At 47.2% G+C, this 20660-nt stretch overlaps 1 protein-coding gene across 2 annotated transcripts; it reads right to left on the bottom strand.

The window, feature by feature from the left end:
* Positions 1-1526: 1526 nt before the first annotated feature.
* Positions 1527-6205, bottom strand: LOC136511865 (phosphatidylinositol:ceramide inositolphosphotransferase-like). Of its 2 annotated transcripts, XM_066505890.1 has the most exons (12): positions 5734-6205; positions 5522-5611; positions 4036-4122; positions 3874-3942; positions 3262-3342; positions 3102-3173; positions 2944-3004; positions 2763-2865; positions 2563-2658; positions 2442-2488; positions 2210-2355; positions 1527-1935 (listed from the first exon to the last, which is right to left on the bottom strand). In XM_066505890.1, the coding sequence occupies exons 1-12, from the start codon at positions 5758-5760 to the stop codon at positions 1855-1857; spliced, it is 960 nt and encodes a 319-aa protein (XP_066361987.1). In that variant the 5' UTR covers positions 5761-6205; the 3' UTR covers positions 1527-1854. The 2 variants fall into 2 exon arrangements, with proteins under 2 accessions (XP_066361987.1, XP_066361988.1); XM_066505891.1 differs by lacking the exon at positions 5734-6205 and having other exon boundaries at positions 4036-4176; positions 5522-5602.
* Between the last annotated feature and the right edge of the window lie 14455 nt (positions 6206-20660).

Genomic DNA, 20660 nt, shown 5'->3' with positions numbered 1-20660 from the left:
TCTGGCGGCGCTTTCTTTAGTAGCCCTTTTCTAATAGTTTGATGCTCACACATGACCTATATATATGTGTGTTCCGCTGCTTATTTTGAGCTCTCTCCGACCCCAGATGGGTACACACATAATGGAAAGCTTTGTAAAGGGTTTGAGGACAATTCAAGTCAAGAGGGGTGCATCTTTTTGCTCTTGGATTAGAGTTTGATCGAGTGAAGGTTGGAGACTTGGTACTCGTGGAGTTTGTTAGCTCCTAAACGTCTCGGTGGAGGACTACGTGACCTTGGTGTAGTTTTTGTTGGGAGGCTCCTGATTGTGTGCTTGGTTTGAGACTGCCGGTTCAAAGTGGAGAATTGGTGCTCTTAATGGATCTTGAACCTTGGTGACAAAGCTAGCGCTTCAGGTTAAAATTAAGTTTGGGACGAGCCTGGGGAGGAGACTAGGCATAAGGAGGAGTTGAGCAGCAACGACGTCTGACCATGGGGACGAAGAGAAAGATATGATATGGGCTAACAGGTGGGGCCACCATGTCAGCATCTGTGTCTCCAGACCATCACATGAACGGTCTCGTCACTTTTCAACTAAAAAAAAAGAAATAGAATAATCCCATCGCCAAAATTAGGATAGGAGCATTCAATTCTATTTCAAAAACTACCTAAGAGCAACTCAATCCAAATCCCGAACCTAAGCCCAATCCGGAGTGCTAGCCTCACTGGAGAAGTCCATGGAGTCCTTGCGTTGTGACTCAAATGAAATGCTGAACAGTTATAAACGAAAAAATATGAAAGGCTCAACCGAGCTTTAAGTCCTTTTTTTTTGGTCTGTGGACTCATGGTCCTATGCTGGTCCCATGCAACGACTTGAATGCAGCACTGCTTCAGTCACGGTAAATGCTGCGGTTCGTGAAGGATACATCTGCCAACGAGGTTAATCGTCGCCTGAACAGTTGGGTTGCAGGAACGCCGTACCGGACACAGATTCAATGCTGCCCAGGACGCGTCACAGCCAAAATCATCTGAATCTTCAGCCTGCGCCAAAATCATCTGAATCTTTAGCCTGCGCTTGCTCGGATAGTGGATTATAAGCTGAATCAATATTTTTTTCTCACAATAAATCAGCCAACGATAAATAATATACGATCGTTTACGATAGCTTGCCCATTAGTTGGCTGCTTGCCCATTAATTCTTTCGAGGAAACAGGTAGTCGCGCTGCCGCCCTCGATGGCGCTCAGAGGCACGTCTTTCGCAGCTCCCACAGACCACGCACAACGGCACAAGCGACTCCCACAACTCACCACATGCGCCGCTCGACGCCTGCTCGCGGTCCCAGCTCCGCCGTATACGCGACGCAACAGAACGCACGTGCAGGGCTTCCCGCGCTGTCGCTTCGCCTAACGTGCCGTCTCGTGGACTGCTCAGACCTTATTCAGCGCCGCATGAAACAAGCATGAGTGCGTTGGCACGAAGGAACACCAACCTGCACACTTCAGGCTCCAGCCATCGACTAAGCATCATCGCTCGTCAGAGGACAGAGGTGCAAGGCCGCGGCGAATGCACGCATGTTTTTAGCGGATCAATATGTACAACAAGATCATTTTTCCCCCTGTGCCATCCTGAGAAATGTCATTGCAATGAAGTATGACGCAAAACTGTACCGAGAAACGCCACAAGATTCTTCTGATTCTTGCGCAACGCAACGCAACGGCAGGTTCATGAATATGCATGTGAATGCTGCGGCTGGATTGCTGGAATCTCGGACGGCTTCGGGACAACACACCGGGCAGTTTTTCTCGGCCCCCGCGAGGATTCTCCTCCGAGCGCCAAGGACAAAGCTCCCGGCCAAAAGCAGATGCCGCCGGCCCCTTACGTGCCGTTGGCAGTGGCCTCGGAGAGCGCGTGATTGATGTCTTCGTCGTGCCTCCCATTCGTCTGTGCCCGCTGTCGCTGAAAGCCAGGAACAGGCATGTTAGGTTAAGTACAGCATTGTGGGCCGCAATAGGACGTAGCACAACACATACAGGCAGCAATGCCTAGATGGAAGAGATTCACGAGAGGCTTGGAAGTAATTAGACTAATAGATACATCCTTGAAAAAGGGTTATTAGTGACCAAACAAAGTTCAATAATTAGCAGTCTAATGCAGTTGTGACAGAGATGGCTATGCAGATCCAGATAGGATGAGTAGGGTTGCTTGGTAAAGAGTTGTTAGTATACATTACCCGATCAGTAGGATCCACATGGTTCCCGTTCAGTAACTTGTGGAACTCATCCTTCAGTTTACTGTCTTTCTCCTCCTTCTGCCTGCTCTCCTTTTCTTTGCAGCTTAATGGAAGCAAAGGTAGCCCGCTCGTCCGATCCGGCATTTCTGCAGAAATGTCAACAGGCCCTTTTAAAAAAGTACCTACCAAGGTGCGCAGAAATCGTGAGTCCTAATATGCCATAAACCAGTACCTGGCAGCTTGTTGTCAACAAAGAATACTACTAAGTTTACGGTATACCTGCATTATAAAAAAACAGTTTAACAGCAAGGCAGTACCCAAAGAACAGAGAAGTGGGATAGAAGTTAGCATACCACGCAACAACAACATCAACAGAGTAGTGCTTGCGAGAAGCAATTATAAGGAGACTCTGAATTATAGCCATGAACCAAGCAAGGAACTTAATAAACCTGAATACAATATACACAGTTCAGCTTCATTTCAGGAATAACCACATGAGACAGTAAGAACTTGATAGGGTTCAAACAAAAAGATAGGTGTAAAACATAATTACCTTTTCAAACCATATTTATGGTAAGTTCGAACGAAAACCAGGGTGAAAATCATGTGAGATGAAAATATCAAATCACCACAACCAAAAAGTACTCCACGAGGAACTGCAAAGGGCGATTCAAATTGCTGGTTTGTCAGAGAGAATTCGATACAGAATCTGCTGACCAACAAAATAGACTTACAGTTAATCAGGAGCACTTCAAGTACACTATTGGGTGGTGGAAGAGTTGCCAGTTTTGAGCCCTACAGAGATAATGCTATATGACTTCATATATGACAAAGTGGCATGTGTTCACAAGCTGCATCCAGAACAGAGCATAATATCAAATGAAAAGGTTACCTCACGACAATGATAATTTGGACCTGGGAGCTGGGTCGAATAGAATGTAATAATCCTTAAAAATTGTGAAGCCTGGATAAAAAGAATATGAAATACAGTAAGTACTTCAGGGCAAACAGAAGAAACATATATAGATGAAAACTAGGAACACTATACTTACAACTAAAAAAGCAAGCACCCGGCGCCAGATCAGTACAGTATAGAAACGTTTGCTGTGATAAATAAAAGGATGGAAAGTCCACTGCACATAAAGATAATCATGTGAGATCAAGCTTGATATGGTATAGATGGTTCATGTCACAGAAAAATAGAAAATGGCCAAAAGAAAGGAAGAACAACACATCTCGTGATCAAAAGAATGTCAAACAGATACTATGAACAACAGTTAGTTAATGTTTTCAGCAAACATTTTTTATGATATATATTCTTGAGTTTTACTGGTATTAAAAATGTTAAACTCAAGAAATAATAAGAAATTACCAGATATCACACTGGAGGACCACAATAATGGAATACAATCAGGTTCATTTAAAGCAATCATGACAACAATCAACTGTGTAATTTTTATGTAAAACAAGATTAATCTCGGAGCTAATATTTTAGCCCATACAACATGCCACCAGTGTTGGCTTTTCAGTTCATATTTAGTTTGAACCATTTTCTTAACATGTGAGAAAGAACAAACACACGAGAACACATGCATACAAGAAGGGTAAACAGAGTAAAAGACTAACAGGAGCAATCAAGTAGAAAAGCAGCAAGAGTTACCTACCAACACAAACGAGATGAAGATGGAAGAAAATATACTCTCACTAAGATAACCTTTGTCTTGCCCGAGCTCCTAATAAAAAGATTCAACAGTGCCAAACTGGTTAGTGAGTGTCTACTAACTACACTCTAACCGATAGAAAAAGAAATGAAGCAATTCACTTACTGGAAGGGACATAAATCCCAAGTCCTGGAGCAGTGGTCCAGGTCGATGCAAATAGTGCACGCCTCGAGCAGCCAATCCATGAACATACTATTTATAGGCAAAATCATTGTATATGAATCTCCACAGTAATCCATTAATCAACTGAGAAACATAGCTGCATAAGTAATCCTAGATAACTAAATACACATAAACAAACAAAAAAAAGAATAGAAAACTATCATCATATCAGGAAAAGACAACCTGCAGAGTTTTAGGGAAGAAATAATTAACAATAAAAATGCATTATTTGCTCACGAAGCAATAATCACCCTGTGTTTGTAACCATGCTAACCATTTGGACTTTGATTGCCGATTGTGAAACAGCAGAAGTCAAGAATAACATCGCTTGGTGAGATTTGGCAAATGTTATTTTCAGTATTGTGTAAACAGCAGCTGTCAAATCTTTGGATCATCGATAACCAATGTTGAACCAAAGCTGGCAGCGAAAATTGGGGTGCTAAGAGATACGCAATGCTTAGTCAGGATCAAAGAAGGCACTGACAGATTATCATATACTTATGCAGTTTGTTGATACAGAAGTACAACATCACTAGACTGAAGGCGAGTTTGACTAATGCATTACAATAATAGGTTAAGGCCAAGGATATATTCACAATACATAGAGCAAGACTGTTTTTTTTTTCATTCGAAACTTGATGGCTTCTGAGGCAAAAGGAAAATCCAAATTAGTGCTGGCTTGCTACAATGAAACAAACGCATGTCGGCAAAAAGAGCACAAAAGTTAATACTCACAAATTATTACAAAACAGACAGATTTAACATGTCCATAAAAGGAAGACAAGTGCAGATACACCAATGCAGGGAAAGTATAGGCGGGATTCCATTGTGACAATTTGGCTCCACAACACAATATAGTGCCCAGCAAAGACTTGAATAAAGTGCTTAACCATGCAATTTTTAGCCATACCATTTTCTGGTATATTAACATGCATATATATATATATATATATGCTACCAATACCTTGGAAGCCCATAAGATTTTTAGCAATCAACTAGAAAGGCAAGATGTTTCAAGATATCTTTCCTTCAAGGGAAAATGTGTTATATAGAGCAATATTGACATCAAATTTGCTCTCTTGTAGTCCCTATATGAAAACAACCATACAGAATGCAGACCAATCTAAGAATAGAAATCACACGAACAATCCTTACAATATAGCACATTGGTTCAACTAGACGCGATCGTGCCAATTAAAAAATAAACACTCCCGATATGGGAAAATACCCTCGAACTAAGAAGCAAAAATAGCAACAAATTATATAATGCATGAGAAGTTACTAGATGGGGGAACCTGTTATGTTAAGTAGTATATTAATATGGCCTAATAATTCAAAACTGCAGAGACCAGAATAATAACAGAGCACGCACGAAATTAATAATTCCACCAGAGACCAGAATCTAGGGCAATAAACTTGCGCAGCTCACCTGAAAAATCAGACCGGCGAGTAGGAGGCCCCACTTGTCGCGCAGGAGCTGCAGCTCCACCGATATCTCTGTGGTCACCTTCCTCCATACCTACACACAGCCCAAAAAAAGACCCCCATAAATCCCCACAGCTCGATCAATCAACGAAAACCATGCACCACCAAGCGGTACTAGCAAAGCCGCCTCCGAATCGAACCGAGGGCGAAGAAGACCTTGGAAGTCTCCCGCGCTATGTACATCGTCAAGTCTTGCGCAACAACAACAATCGCCCCTCCTCCTCCCACGCCGACGGCACCCGCAGGCCGCCGCCGCAGCAGCTTCTACTGGGCGGAGACGACGCGATCACGTCCATGCTCCGATCCGCCGCACATCACGCCTCGCGCCGCCGCATCGGGCGCCGCGGGATCGGTCGGTCCCCTGCCCTGCCTGCCCGAAGCGAGGAACGAACGGCTCGAATCGGCGCGAGGCCGCACGGCGAAGGCGCGCCAACTCTGGCCCCGCTCCTCGGCGCGGCGGGGCAAGGGGAAGCGGCCAAGGCAGTTCGCTTCTCAGGAGGCGTCGGGAGCAGCGGCGAATGACCCCCCTGGGAGCAAGCGGGCCGGCGGCTGCGGCTGGCGGTTTTGGAGACAAGTTGAAGGGTTAGAGGGGGGGAGCTGGAGAGATCGAGAGAAACGAGGAGGGGAGGGCGGGTTAGGAAAGCGGCGAGTGAGCGGAGGGGGTTAATGCAAAAAAACACGAGGGGGGTGTGATGAAGATCGTGGGAAGTCGAACGAAACTGCTCCTTTTGGCACGGGGCGGTTAGAAGTCGTGGTGAGGCGCCCTGCATGTGTGTGTTTGAGTTTTTCTTGCAGGCAGCCATGTGGCCAGAAAATATTTTATGGAGGCTGAACAACACTGCTATTCGATTTTAAATCTTAGTTATTTCTATACTATAGAACTTTATTTAAAAATTCATGAGAGCTCCACAGAGATTCCACGACTACGATACAAATAGGGGGGCTTGAGCCCCCCGCCCCACCGCTGTATCTGCCCGTGCATGTGGCGAGGCCCCAAAGCTCCCTCCGTTCCAAAACTCTAATCAGTTATATCAGGAATATTCTTGTGTCCTAGGAACTCTGGTCAGTTGCGAGGCAGCCATGTGCTGAACGCTGAAGTTTCATGCTTTGGTCTCTGCAAAGGGAAGAGAGAGAGAGAACGGAAGTTTGACGCTTGATCCTCAGTTTCTGCAATGTAATTTTGTTTGCGATCCATCAACGTCATGCCCAAGGCATGGATGTGAGTTTTCTGAAATACTAGTGTAGTGCCGTTTGGTAGTCAGTAGCAGTCTTGCAAGTTCTATGCCATGTAGTTAAGCCAACATATCAACCAAGTTGCCCTGAGAACGCGCACAGCGGGATCAGAGCGCCGGGTGCTGGTAGGCACGCGAAAGCAAAGCATCTAAAGTTCCAGATCAACCAAAAAAATATTCTAAGACCTGCAGTTTATTCAGGGAAAAAAAGATATTCGCTTTGTAGTTGAATCTGTTGTGTCCACTCAGCCATACAAACAAAGCAATTTCGTCGCATCTTTTAAACCCAGCGTTGCTCCGATTAAAAACCCACTCGAGAGGATTCAGACGCAAACTTGCCTAGTGGAGCAGGCGGTTGGCTGGGCCCCGCCGTCTGGGGGGAGGTAGAGGCCCAGATCGAACGCCGTGTCCCTGCCACGGTCCGCGGACGGACGCCGACCTGAGTGCCAAGTGACGGGATCACGCTACAAGACGTGGCCGGCACCACCTGTCCACCTGCTCCAAGGGATTTTTTTTTTAACTTTAACATTTTTTTAAACTAATTTTAAATTTAACACTGTTTTTTTTCAAAACTAACATTTTTTATCGCGCCTATTGTCATGGCGCGGCGAAACACCTATGCCGCATCATGCATGGTGGCGCGGCAGGAGGATGACGTGGCGATGACGGGGGCCGCTGACCGGTGACGTGGCAGGGTATGCCGCGCCACAGATCTTGGCGCGGCAATGCCGCGTCATCCCTAACGGCGCTGCAGTCCCGGATAAATATTGTCCGCGAGCCACCCTCCCTCTGTCTGCTTGCCCACCGCCGTGCCCGCCCGCCCACCCGACAGCACGCCGCACAGCGCCCGCCCGCCGCCCCGACGGCTGCCCGCTCACACGCGCCCGTCCACTCCCGCCGCGCAGCGCCCGCGCCGGCCGCGCCACGAACGTCGGCGCGTCGCGGCCACCGACCGCCCGCTTATATTAAGGTAGCTCCCTCTCTCGATTTTATGTTATTATGATTATTATTTTAGTTAGGGTTAGTGATTTAGGATAGTTAGGTTAGTGAATTTGTTTATTTAGGTAGGTAGTTTTTAGGGTTTAGGTTGTGTGTTGTGTAACACCCCTGGTGTTACGAACTTGCGTAGCACCGCGATTTAGGCCTAAGTAAAATTTTCGAAACGAGTTTCTCGAATTTTTTATTTAAAACGTGCTCGACGTGATAAGTGAATCCTATGTGACTTAATGTTGTGGACTCGAATCAACGTCCAAGTTAAATTACTCAGTGTATAAAGATATTTAGGAATATCGAACGATAATTCTAGCCAATAAATAGCGAACGGTTTGTTCTATTAGATTAAGCAGGAAAAAACAACTTTTATAAATATAATAAAATCTATTAATAAATAGAACGATATATATATATAGCCTTGGTCTAGTGACATTTTTAAGTATAAACTTGTTTTAGTCCCTATAATAATTTGGTAACGTACCCGTGACAGCTACCCGTCTGGCCGCTTCATAAATTTACGTGGTTAGTGTGAAACACATTACAGACACGAGATAGCGCAGTAGCTTAGCAGTCTTCATTTACTTTTCTGAGCGCGGTTTTGGGGTACTCGCCTTGCTGTGCAATGATGCACCGTATCGTTTTCCGTCGTGGTTCTTCACCCTGGCGCGTTCGCTTGCCTGTGTCCCTGTCTTTATCTCCATTGCTTGCGTCGTGTCCAAAAAATTTCTAATGAGAGCACAGGGCTCTGTCATGCCCACGTCCCTGCTAGACGTCACCGTCCATCTGCCCGCTTCGTCGCATCATCTATGCCTACTTTGCTTGACTTGCTGCCGAGCCTCGCGCTACTCCCCTCCCTCTATTTTTCTGCGACCTCGGTCTTGTCCTTGCCTACCTTGTTTGCCTCTACGGCTGCGGTCTTGTTCGTGCAAATCAGCACGCCCTGCCGGTCATGTTGGGCCAGGCCGTCCTGCCGTCGTGTTTAAGAAGTAATCGAGCCCGCTAGCATCTCCTTGTTTTTCCTGTGGCCTCTGCCTGCCTCTGTCTTGAGTGTTTTTCGGGCCGAGTCTAGTTGTGCTAGACATGTCTCTGCTTGCCTGCCTTGGCTTGTCCCTGTCATCTTGGCGTGCTCTCTACTCTTTGCTATGTGCCATGGCTGACAAGCAAAACTTCAAGTCCCGACACGCCAAGGCAAGCCAGACCGGGTCACCTCCGTGTCGGCAGCGTTGCTTCCCTCTCTCTCTCCCTTTCGTTTTCTGCAGCCGAGAGGAGGCGTCTCTGCTCTAGTCTTGCCTCTCCATCCCTCTCTTTTTCCTCTAACCGCCAAGGTCGATGCTGCTGCTCGAGCGTCCTGCAGCTTTCTCAACGCTGCCCTCCTCTTCCTCTTCGTGAGCGCGCACGAAGCTCCTTGGTCCCGTGCTGGAAGTAGCAATCCCAGTTCCTACTCGTCCTCCCCGCTGACTCGTCGCCTTCCCTCCCTTTCACCTCGTGTGTGCGCGTGCCCCTTAGCTCCACGCGGGCCTGCGGCTCTTCAACGCGCCCGGGCCGTAGCGCTCCGCCATCATCTACGCCCGGCTCCCCTTGCTCCCGCTGCCGTTGTTCCACACTACCACGCACGCCCTGCACTCCGACGTGGCCGCGCCATCGCTGCCTCTATGGGCGCAGCCCGCCCGAGCACGCCGTGGCTCCTCTTTTCCCCGCGCGCCGTCGCCCCTCTTCTGGCCTATGCTGTCCTCCCACGCCACGGCCAACCCGGGTCCATTCATGGCCCATGCGTCCCCACGGCCGCTCTAGACTGTTGTCGTTGCCCTACAGCACCGCCTAGGGCCGAGACCGTCGTCCACCGTCGGTCCATCGTGGGCGCGTGCGCGGACTCCCTTGGTCTCACGCTGGAGTCGCCGCACCCTTCCATGTCCACCCAGTGCTGGCCCTCCCCCGTGCTAGCGCATGAGTGCTGCCCCTCCGGCTGCACCCGCGGCCATTCCCATCGCCATGGCCATCACCGGGCCATGGAAGCCACCGTTGTCACGCCTCTCGCCGTCGTCGTGTGCGTGCGCGAGCATGCGCGTGCCCACGGCCACGCTGGACCTCCGACTCTACGGCATTGCCCTTCCGTGCGCCGCCTCCGTCGTCCATGGCCGCGTCGCCCCGCGACGGCACCGTCGCCGGCGAGCCCTCCTATGGCCAGTGGATTTCTGCCTCGGTCGTACTCTGCTTCTGAGGAAGGTGAGAGGGGTGAGAATCCAAGAAGGAATGTTATACAAGGGTTCTTCTTGTAAAATACGAGACTCACGCAAATAGTATGTTTGTACCGTTCGTTAATTTGAGGAAATTACAGGGGCTGTTTCGATAATATGCCGCACCACATGCCCGCCTAGGCCACTAGCACGGTTGGCATGCGCCTAGTGGGCCATGCTTGTCCGCTGGTGGGTCGCTCGCACGCCCGCCTGGGCCGCTGGCCTCGCCCCGCGTGGGCCGGTCTGGTGCCGCCCGCGCTTGGGCTGTTCGTGCCGCGGTGGGCCGTGTCCGTTACCGCGCCGCGTTTGGGCCGCAGCGTGCGCGCTGGTAGGCCGCCTGCCTAGCTGGCGGTGCCACGCATGCCTGGGCCTCTTGGCCGCCCACATGGGCCGCGCTGGCCGAAGCCGGCCCAGGTGCCCCCTTTTCTTTTTCTAGTTTTGTTAAAAATGGCTGCAACTTGTGAAAGCAATATAAATTTGTGTAGTTGTTCAAAAATTATGGAACGAAATTTGTTAGTCTCTTAAAATCATGATCTACCTAGTAGTGTATTTTGTTCACATAGACTCGGTATGTTTTTAGGGTTGCTCTAATTATTTTAAAATGCTTAATATTATTAAAAGGAGAACTTGTGGGAATTTCTGTGGTAAATTAGTTATAGTGTTGGATCTAAAATTTATACAGTAGGCTCCTAACAATATTAGGTACTCACTGTAATTTTTGTAGCTCCGGAATAATTAGCTTGCTAAATAGATAATGATGTCCTATTGCGAATAAAAGATTAAATTGATGGAATAAAGAAACAACTTGGGTTTATATAACTAACATAATTGTTGAGAAATAATGTCTTATTCGACAATATGGATACATAGATAAGTACGGTTGTTGTTAGAACTAGCTCGTTAGCTTGAGAGGCATAAATCATATTTTACAAGTCACGATTGCAGTCGATTAATTACGTCTATGCATTTGCATCAATGCATGTCATATAGGTACGATGATGGATCAACGGATCAATTGAAGGATGATTGGGAATCTGAAGATGGTGTAATGGTATTCTCTCCAGCAGATGATGCAATGGGCTTTCTATCCAGTTGATGATGGAGGATCTAAAGATGCAAATACTAACTTTTGGTTATATCTTACGCAGGCAAGCCTCGGTGCATAACCCCTACTTTTCTACAGTTTAAATTATATTTGTGCATTAAGTTTTAAGGAGTTGAATTAAACCCACTTGCATATATATCTTTATCCTATAAGTCTTACAAGTACTATAGGCTCGTGTAGAGTGCTATGCTATAGGACTTCAGTAGAAGTCGAGTGATTGCCTATCACTTGCGAGAGATAGGAAATATATTATTCTATTATCATCGCTTGAAAAAATATAGATGGTGGAAAGGAAAATGATGACCGGGCAGAGATATGGTTTGGGTATTGGTGGGTGTAAGAGGTTGTGTCGTTGTGAGCGCGGTGCATGACTTGGTTACACTGCTTTCCCTGTCTGTGTCGATTAAGGACTGGCCGTTGCATTAGACTCTAGGTAACTCACAGACTTATTATCTCGAGCACAAAATTAGGTATGGGCACTTAGAAGACTTGTTGCTCTCTTGTTGTGGGTTCTGGCTCTTTTTGGACCGACTATCAGGGTTTCTTTTTGGTGGAGGAGGTCCTTGCACCGCACTGAGTCTGGGACTCAGGGGCAGCGGCTTGGGGTCCTAATTTGGATAGGGACCTAGGACCCCAGGATAGGGGGTGATGGGTTAGTCCTGCTTGTGCCTTGGGTACAAGCGGGGCATATGCTTTTAGGATATCCAGTTGGGGGCATTGATTCGCGAATCACCGGGAAATCCAGTACAGCTTGTCTATGTCCTAGCACCATAGTAAGAACTAAAAGATGAAAGATGGAATGGAAAGAGGAAATCTGATTGCTTACCACCTGCTTAAAAGTAGCACAGGTGCTTACATAGAATGGTTAGTTAATGAACCAATGCGGCTATTAGTAAAAATCGAATATAAGGACGCACGCTTAATAATGTTTCCTACAAATGCAATAAACCCACAAGCCAGATAGCCTTACATATCCTTGGAGTCTTTTCTTTTCTCCTGTCGGGTAAGTCTTGCTGAGTATAATTGAATACTCAGGGTTTATTCCCCCTGTTGTGGGTGACAGGTGGATGCTATAGCTGACCCTTGTGTGTGGATACCTCCTACTGGGCTCAGCGAGGATTCCTTTATGCTGTGATCGTTGTTTTTAATTATAACTCTTACTAAATATTTTTATAAATGAAAAGTTTTATAATATGTTGTCCTAGTTATTTATCAATGCTTCATCATGTCATGTATAGAAATTTATTTCCGCTGTAATTCTGATAGCATGTTTATATTCCGCTATTAAATTAAATTATTCATAACTCTGATAATATGATTATATTTCATTGTTATAATAGTAAATATTATACTCTGATGTGGTATTAAAAGTGATGTAAGAAATAGTTAAGAATGATGTAAGCTTTATTCTCTCATTTGTGATCCTGATGGAAAAATATAGATTTTCGGGTTCTCTCCTAGGGTGTGCCCGACGGAACCGAGTAATTTAGTATTCTCCTTTGGGTGCTTAGTGTCTAATGGAAGACGAGCACTCCTATGAGGCATTAGATTAGGCGGTTCTACCACAAGTGGTATCAGAGCGCAAATGAGAAAATAAAGCTTCCAAAACCTTTTCGAAAATAAAAATTGACAACAAATTCTTTCCAAAAGAATAGGATGTTTGTATGCGAAGTTATATAAGTAGCCCTATTACTATGGTTAAGTATCCAGGATAGATGGCACTCTACTGGCTTAGGTAGATTTAATCAATTTTTCTGTAGGTACACTGACTCGAGCATAGTCCGATAGTATCAACTAGCTATAGGGAGAGAACAATGTGCCAAAAATATAAGAACGGTTGTCCTATATGTTGGCAACAGCAGAAGGACGTATAGGACGTGCATTTATGCATATCCTGCTTGTGCATTGTAGTACTCGTATTGCTTGCAGATACGCCATTCAAAGGTGTCACGCGTGTCGTGTTGTTCACGACTGACTCGTTCCTGTTCTAGAGTTAGGTTTGCACTATGGCTTCGTGCTCTACATTAGCTCGTGGTTCACGCCTATCGTGACCCACATCTCCTCGTACCCCTTTCTGCACTCTTGTCAGACACCTACTCTACAGTCGTACTAGTCAGTAATAGCCTTAGACATCGCTCGCCTTGAACGCGTGGAATTTGGTTGATTCATCATAGTGATCCCGCGCAGGAACCCTGGTGGACCACGCCAAGACCACTGAACGCTCTGCCTTTATAAGCAGAGCCTGGCTTAGCCAGTGGTATCACCACTCGGTGCTTTTTAGCTCGCTTAGCTTTTCCTTTGAGCTAGCTTTTTGCTCAGCCTTCCTCACAACCATCACCAGGGATGGTAGGAGCCTAGGTTAGTAGTTACTGTCTGAACGTTAAGGGTTTTCCCAAAATCCTGCATGCCACCCTACAAAAGCTCAGAGCCAAGGATCATCCCGAGTATGAGGGCCATGAGTATGAGAAGCATGGCACCGATCAATGTGAGGTTATCGTCTACATCAGGAAGAGTGAAGAGTTCCCCGACCTCACTGAAGCCTAGAGTGTGACCGCAACCGGGTTTAGCTTCATCGACACCTACTAGGTTGTGGCCCACAAAGCCTTGCGGTACCTCTGCCAGATCTATGAAGAGCCTGTTGCCCGTACCTCCATGAGATTCTTTCCACCCTTGGACAAGAATCGACGGGCATGGAAGGCTCGCATGGAGGTCTTGCAAGGGTGAGATGCGTAAGAGGATAGTCCAACCGTGGTGCACTTAACTATGTACTTGCTTGCTCTGGATGAGTAGTATGACCGGCAAGCCTTGGAACTAAGAAGCTGCCTCCGTCGAACCGAGGAAGCCAAGATCTTCACCTAGATGCTCTAGGTGTAGCTCGCCGAAGCGCATGCAAGTGCTGCAGCCACTGAGAGTCGAGAGACTGCCATGTTGGAAGCTCTAAAGGAGGTAGAAGATCAGCATGTCCATCAGTTGGGTGAGGCCTATCTATTCACTAGGGCCAAGCGGACGACGCTAGTTGATGAAAGGCAGGATGCCCCGATCTTGGAGGGGATCCCTATCCACCCGCCTGAAAGAAGGAGAACCGGTGATGTAGAGCCGCTAGCACCTCCACCTTTGGAAGTGTTAGAAGCAGAACCCTTGGTTCCTCTCACTCAGCCATTGCCACGAGAAGATGTAGATCCATAGCCAAGGCGGTAGAAGAATTCACCGAGGCCAGGAATAAAGATGTGTGGTCTAGAGTAGATTAGTTGTCTTGGTATGCTGTACCCATAGTAGTAGTGCTTTTCGTTGTTGTCCTCTGGTATTGTACTCTTGCCGTTGTTGTCGTCCGTAGCTGTTGAGATCGTCTCACTGTAGGTGAATGATGTACCGTGAATGGGAGACTGGATGCCTATATAATGTACCGTATAAGACCGTTGAAATATACATTTTTGTTATTTTGCTGTGTTTATGGCATTCATCTACCTTAAGTTTCGTTAGGTGTGCTTAAAGTTTTCAAGGGCGATACTAAGCGGGTTACAAGAGAAGTTGACATTGAGAAGCCAGCAGATCAGACGTGATTGGATAATATTAGACACTGTATCGACTAATTATGGATGTCCCAATAAAACACTTGAATCTCTTTAAATCAAATCCACCGTTGGATTTGAATTCCTTGTCCCTTGTTGTAAAAGGGAACCCTTGTTGTTTGAATCTTTCCTTGCAATACTCCCCTTATTCTGTGGTCTATGACCCCACCACCTTCATAGCATGTAAGTTGGTAGTAGTTGCCTGGTTAATAGCTTATGGTGCCGTGACGACACCGAGGGCTCCCTGTGGAACAGCTGCCACATGGTGAAGCTGCTCAGCATGCACTAGTATCGAGGTTGTTAACCAAGTACCTTTACCAAGTTACATTGCCATACCGTTTTTGCTACAAAATATTCTCCTTGAAAATATTTAGGTGTTCAAACGAGAAATCCACAACGGGTGGATGACATAGTGTTCTCTCAAGGTAAGCAAGAGGAGGTGGTTTTGGAGGAAGAACGTATGACATGGTCTTAGTCTACATGAAAGATGGATGTGGTCGAGTAAAGGAAAGAAAAAGAAGAGTAGTAAGGGAAGTTAGCCTTGGATAGTCGGGAGTAATTGTAAAAGACTGAGTGGATGTCATGTCCTAAGCCCTGTGTTTAGTTGACCGCGCTACATATGCTGGGTCGTTTCACTGTGTGCCTTGCGAATGTTGTCTGTATCGGGTCCTTAGCTCCCCATTTTCGCGTGTCCACGGCATCATGCCGCACTCGCCGTCTTTGTACACTGTGCGCTTTTCCTTTTCCTAGCATTCGATCGGCTCTCGACTCTCTTGACTCATCCCTCATTCTGGACCCCCCCTTCCCCTTTGTCTTTTTCTTCTTTTGGGGACATGGCCTCCCACATGCCTGCCTCGTCGAGCGGACCCCTCTCCTCTCCTTTATTTTTCCTCCGCTCGTTTGCGCAGGGAGCGCACCCTGGCCGTGTTTATCCCCACAGCATGACTCATCTATGTATCGCATTCATGTTGCCTCCATTTCTAGTGTGTTGCGCCCTACCTTCATTCACCTCTATAAGTTACCCTTGGTCCTTGCTCTTCTTCTTCATCCCCATTTCCCTCGCACTCAGAGTAGAGCTACGAGATCCGGTCGCCATTGTGAAGCTAGGGTCGTCAGTCTGAGGTGATGGTGTAATCTGAGGAGAAGAAAGGATCTGGTTTCCGAAGAAGTTAAAGTTCCTTTGGTTAGTTGGTCCTAGGATTCATGATGTTTTATTTCTCAGTCGACTGTTTCTGAATTTGTTGGACCAATGCCATGTTTTTGATACTCATTATCTTATTGTTTCTCCATTGCCCTCATTTATCTCGACTTCTGGATTAAGTCTCGATTGTACCAGGTTGGTCTTGACCATGTATCCCTAGATCCCCATGTGGTTTAGTATTCGAAGTTGTGTAATCTTCATGTAATCCCTGATCTACGAAATGTAATCGCGTTTCTCCTCTCCTGGTTCTTGCTTCGAATCTCGGGACAAGATTCTTTTTAAGGGGGGTTGGTTGTAACAACCCTGGTGTTATGAACTTGCTTAGCACTGCGATTTAGGCCTAAGTAAAATTTTTGAAACGAGTTTCTTAGATTTTTTATTTAAAACATACTCGACATGATGAGTGAATCCTGTGTGACTTAATGTTGTGGACTCGAATCAATGCCCAAGTTAAATTACTCAGCGTGTAAAGATATTTAGGAATATCGAATGATAATTCTAGCCAATAAATAGTGAACGGTTTGTTCTATTAGATTAAGTAGGAAAAAGCAACTTTTATAAATATAATAAAATCTAATAATAAATAGAACGATATATATAGCATTGGTCTAGTGACATGTTTAAGTATAAACTCGTTTTAGTCCCTATGATAATTTAGCAACATACCCGCGACAGCTGCCTGTCTAGTCGCTTCATAAATTTACATGGTTAGTGTGAAACACGTTACAGACGTGAGATAGCACAGTAGCTTAGCCGTCTTCATTTACTTTTTCGGGCGTGGTTTCGGCGTACTCGCCTTGCTGTCCAATGATGCACCGTCTCGTTTTTCGTCGTGGTTCTGCACCCTGGCGTGTCCGCTTGCCTACGCCCTTGTCTTTATCTCCATTGCTTGTGTTGTGTCCAAAAAATTTCTAATGAGAGCACAGGGCTATGTCATGCCCACGTCCCCACTAGGCGTCACCGTCCATCTGCCCGCTTCGTCGCATCATCTATGCCTGCTTTGCTTGACTTGCTGCCGAGCCTCGTGCTGCTCTACTCCATCTATTTTTCTACAACCTCAGTCTTGTCCTTGCCTACCTTGTTTGCCTCTGTGGCCACGGTCTTGTCCGTGCAAATCGGTATGCCCTTCCGGCCATGTTGGGTCAGGCTATCCTACCGTCATGTTTAAGAAGTAATCGAGCCCGCTAGCGCCTTCTTGTTTTTCCTATGGCCCCTGCCTACCTCTGTCTTGAGTGTTTTCTGGGCCGAGTCTAGTCGTGCCAGACCTATCTCTGCTTGCCTGCCTTGGCTTGTCCCTATCATCTTGGCGTGCTCTCTACTCTTTGTTGTGTGCCATGGCTAATGAGCAAAACTTCAAGTCCTGACGCGCCAAGGCATGCCAGGCCGGGTCACCTCCATGTTGGCAGCGTTGCTACCCTCTCTCTCTCTCCCTTTCATTTTCTACAACAGAGAGGAGGTGTCTCTGCTCCAGTCCTGCCTCTCCATCCCTCTCATTTTCCTCTAACCGCCAAGGTCGATGCTGCTGCTCGAGCGTCCTGCAGCTTTCTCAGCACTGCCCTCCTCTTCCTCTTCGTGAGCGCACACGAAGCGCCTTGGTCCCGTGCTGGAAGTAGCAATCCCAGTTCCTGCTCGTCCTCCCTGCTGACCCGTCGCCTTCCTCCCCCCTTTCACCTCGTGTGTGCACATGCCCCTTGGCTCCGCATGGGCCTATGGCTCCTCAGCCCGCCTGGGCCGCAGCGCTCCGCCGTCATCTATGCCTGGCTCCCCTTGCTGCCGCTGCCGTTGTTCCACGTTGCCACGCATGCCCTACACTCTAGCGTGGTCGCGCCCTCGCTGCCTCTGCGCGCACAGCGCACCCGAGCACGCCGCGACTCCTCTTGTTCCCTGCGCACCGTCGCCCCTCCTCTGGCCTATGCCGTCCTCCCACGCCATGGCCAGGCCGGGTCCCTTCGTGGCTCGTGCGTCGCCATGGCCGTTCTGGACTGCTGTCGCTGCCTTGCAGCACCGCCTAGGGCCAAGACCGTCATCCGCTACCAGTCCATCACGAGCACGTGCATGGACTCCATTGGTCTCGCACTGGAGTCGCCGTACCCTACCACGTCTGCCCGGTGCCGGCCCTCCCCCACACTAGCGCACGAGTGCTGCCCCTCCGGCAGCACTAGCGGCCGTTCTCATCGCCGTGGCCATCATCGGGCCGTGGAAGCCACCGGTGTCGTGCCTCTCGCCGCCGTCGTGTGCAGGCGTGAGCGCGCGCATGCACACGGCCACACCGGACCTCTGACTCCACAGCGTTGCCCTTCCGTGCGCCACCTCCATCGTTCGTGGCCACGCCGCCCCACGACGGCACCGCCGTCGACGAGCCCTCCTGTGGCCGGTGGATTTCTGCCCCGGTCGTACTCTACTTCTGAGGAAGATGAGAGGGGTGAGAATCCAAGAAGAAATGTTATACAGGGGTTCTTCTTGTAAAATATGAGACTCACGTAAATAGTACGTTTGTACCATTCGTTAATTTGAGGAAAGTACAGGGGCTGTTTCGCTAATATACCGCGCCACATGCCCGCCTGGGCCACTGGCACGGTTGGCGTGGGCCTACTGGGCCACGCTCGTTCGCTAGTGGGCCGCTCGCACGCCCGCCTGGGCCGCCGGCCTCGCCTCGCTTGGGCCGGTCTGGTGCCGCCCGCGCCTGGGCTGTTCGTGCCGCGGTGGGCCACGTACGTTACCGCACCGCGTTTGGGCCGCAACGTGCGCGCCGGTAGGCCGCTTAGCTAGCTGGCTGTACCACGCGTGCCTAGGCCTCTTGGCCGCCCACGTGGGCCATGCTGGCCAAAGTCGGCCTAGGTGCCCTTTTCTTTTTCTAGTTTAATTTAAAATGGCTGCAACTTGTGCAAGCAATATAAATCTGTGTAGTTGTCCAAAAATTATCAAACTAATTTTGTTAGTCTCTCAAAATCATGATCTACCTAGTAGTGTATTTTGTTCGCATAGACTCGGTATATTTTTAGGGTTGCTCTAATTATTTTAAAATGCTTAATATTGTTAAAAGGATAAATTGTGGGAATTCCCGTGGTAAATTGGTAATAGTGTTGGATCTAAAATTTATGCAGTAGGCTCCTATCAGTATTAGGTACTCACTGTAATTTTTGTAGCTCTAGAATAATTAGCTTGCTAAATAGATAATGATGTCCTATTGTGAATAAAAGATTAAATTGATGGAATAAAGAAACAACTTGGGTTTATATAACTAACATAATTGTTGAGAAATAATGTCTTATTCAACAACATGGATACATAGATAAGTACGGTTGTCGTTAGAACTAGCTCGTTAGCTTGAGAGGCGTAAATCGTATTTTACAAGTCACGATTGCAGTCGATTAATTACGTCTATGCATTTGCATCAATGCGTGTCATATAGGTATGATGATGGATCAACGGATCAATTGAAGGATGATTGGGAATTCGAAGATGGTGTAATGGTATTCTCTCTAGGAGATGATGCATTGGGCTTTCTATCTAGTTGATGATGGAGGATCTAAAGATGCAAATACTAACTTTTGGTTATATCTTACCCAGGCAAGCCCCGGTACATAACCCCTACTTTTCTATAGTTTAAATTATATTTTGCATTAAGTTTTAAGGAGTTGAATGAAACCCACTTGCATATATATCTTTATCCTATGAGTCTTACTAGTACTACAGGATCGTGTAGAGTGCTATGCTATAGAACTCCGATAGAAATCGAGTGATTGCCTGTCACTCGCGAGAGATATGAAATATATTATTGTATTATCATCACTTGGAAAAATATAGGTGGTGGACAGGAAAATAGTGACTGGGCAGAGATATGGTTTGGGTATTAGTGGGTGTAAGAGGTTGTGTCGCCATGAACGCGGGGCATGGCTTGGTTATACTGCTTTCTCTATCTGTGTCGATTAAGGACCCATCGTGGCATTAGACTCTAGGCAAGTCACAGACTTATTATCTCGAGCACATACTTGGGTATGGACGCTTGGAAGACTTGTTGCTCTCTTATCGTGGGTTTTGGCTCTTTCTGGACCGACTGTCAGGGTTTCTTTTTGGTGGAGAAGGTCCTAGCACCGCACTGAGTCTGAGACTCAGGGGCGGCGGCTTGGAGTCCCAGTTTGGATAGGGACCTAGGACCCCAAGATAGGAGGGTGATGGGTCGGTCCTGCTTGTGCCTTGGGTACAAGCAGGGCGTATGTTTTCAGGGTACCCAGCTGAGGATATTGATTCGTGAATCACCGGGAAATCTGGTACGGCTTGACTACGGCCTATCACCGTAGTAAGAACTAAAAGATGAAAGATGGAATGGAAAGAGGAAATCTGATTGCTTACCACCTGCTTGAAAGTAGCACAGGTGCTTACATAGAATAGTTAGTTAATGAACCAATGCGGCTATTAGTAAAAATCAAATATAAGGACGCACGCTTAATAATACTTCTTGCAAATACAATAAACCCACAAGCCAGATAGCCTTGCATATCCTTGGAGTCTTTTCTTTCCTCCTATCGAGTAAGTCTTGCTGAGTACAATTGAGTACTTAGGGTTTTATTCCCCCTGTTGCAGGCGATAGGTGGATGCTAGAGCTGACCCTTGTGTGTGGATACCTCCTGGTGGGCTCAGCGAGGATTCCTTTACGCTACGATCGTAATTTTTATTTATAACTCTTACTAAATGTTTTTATAAATAAAAAGTTCTATAATATGTTGTCCTAGTTATTTATCAAAGCTT

This window comes from Miscanthus floridulus, chromosome 16 (assembly GCF_019320115.1).
Source record: "Miscanthus floridulus cultivar M001 chromosome 16, ASM1932011v1, whole genome shotgun sequence".
Taxonomy (NCBI): domain Eukaryota; kingdom Viridiplantae; phylum Streptophyta; class Magnoliopsida; order Poales; family Poaceae; genus Miscanthus; species Miscanthus floridulus.
This window is presented reverse-complemented; position numbering and strand designations above follow the sequence as displayed.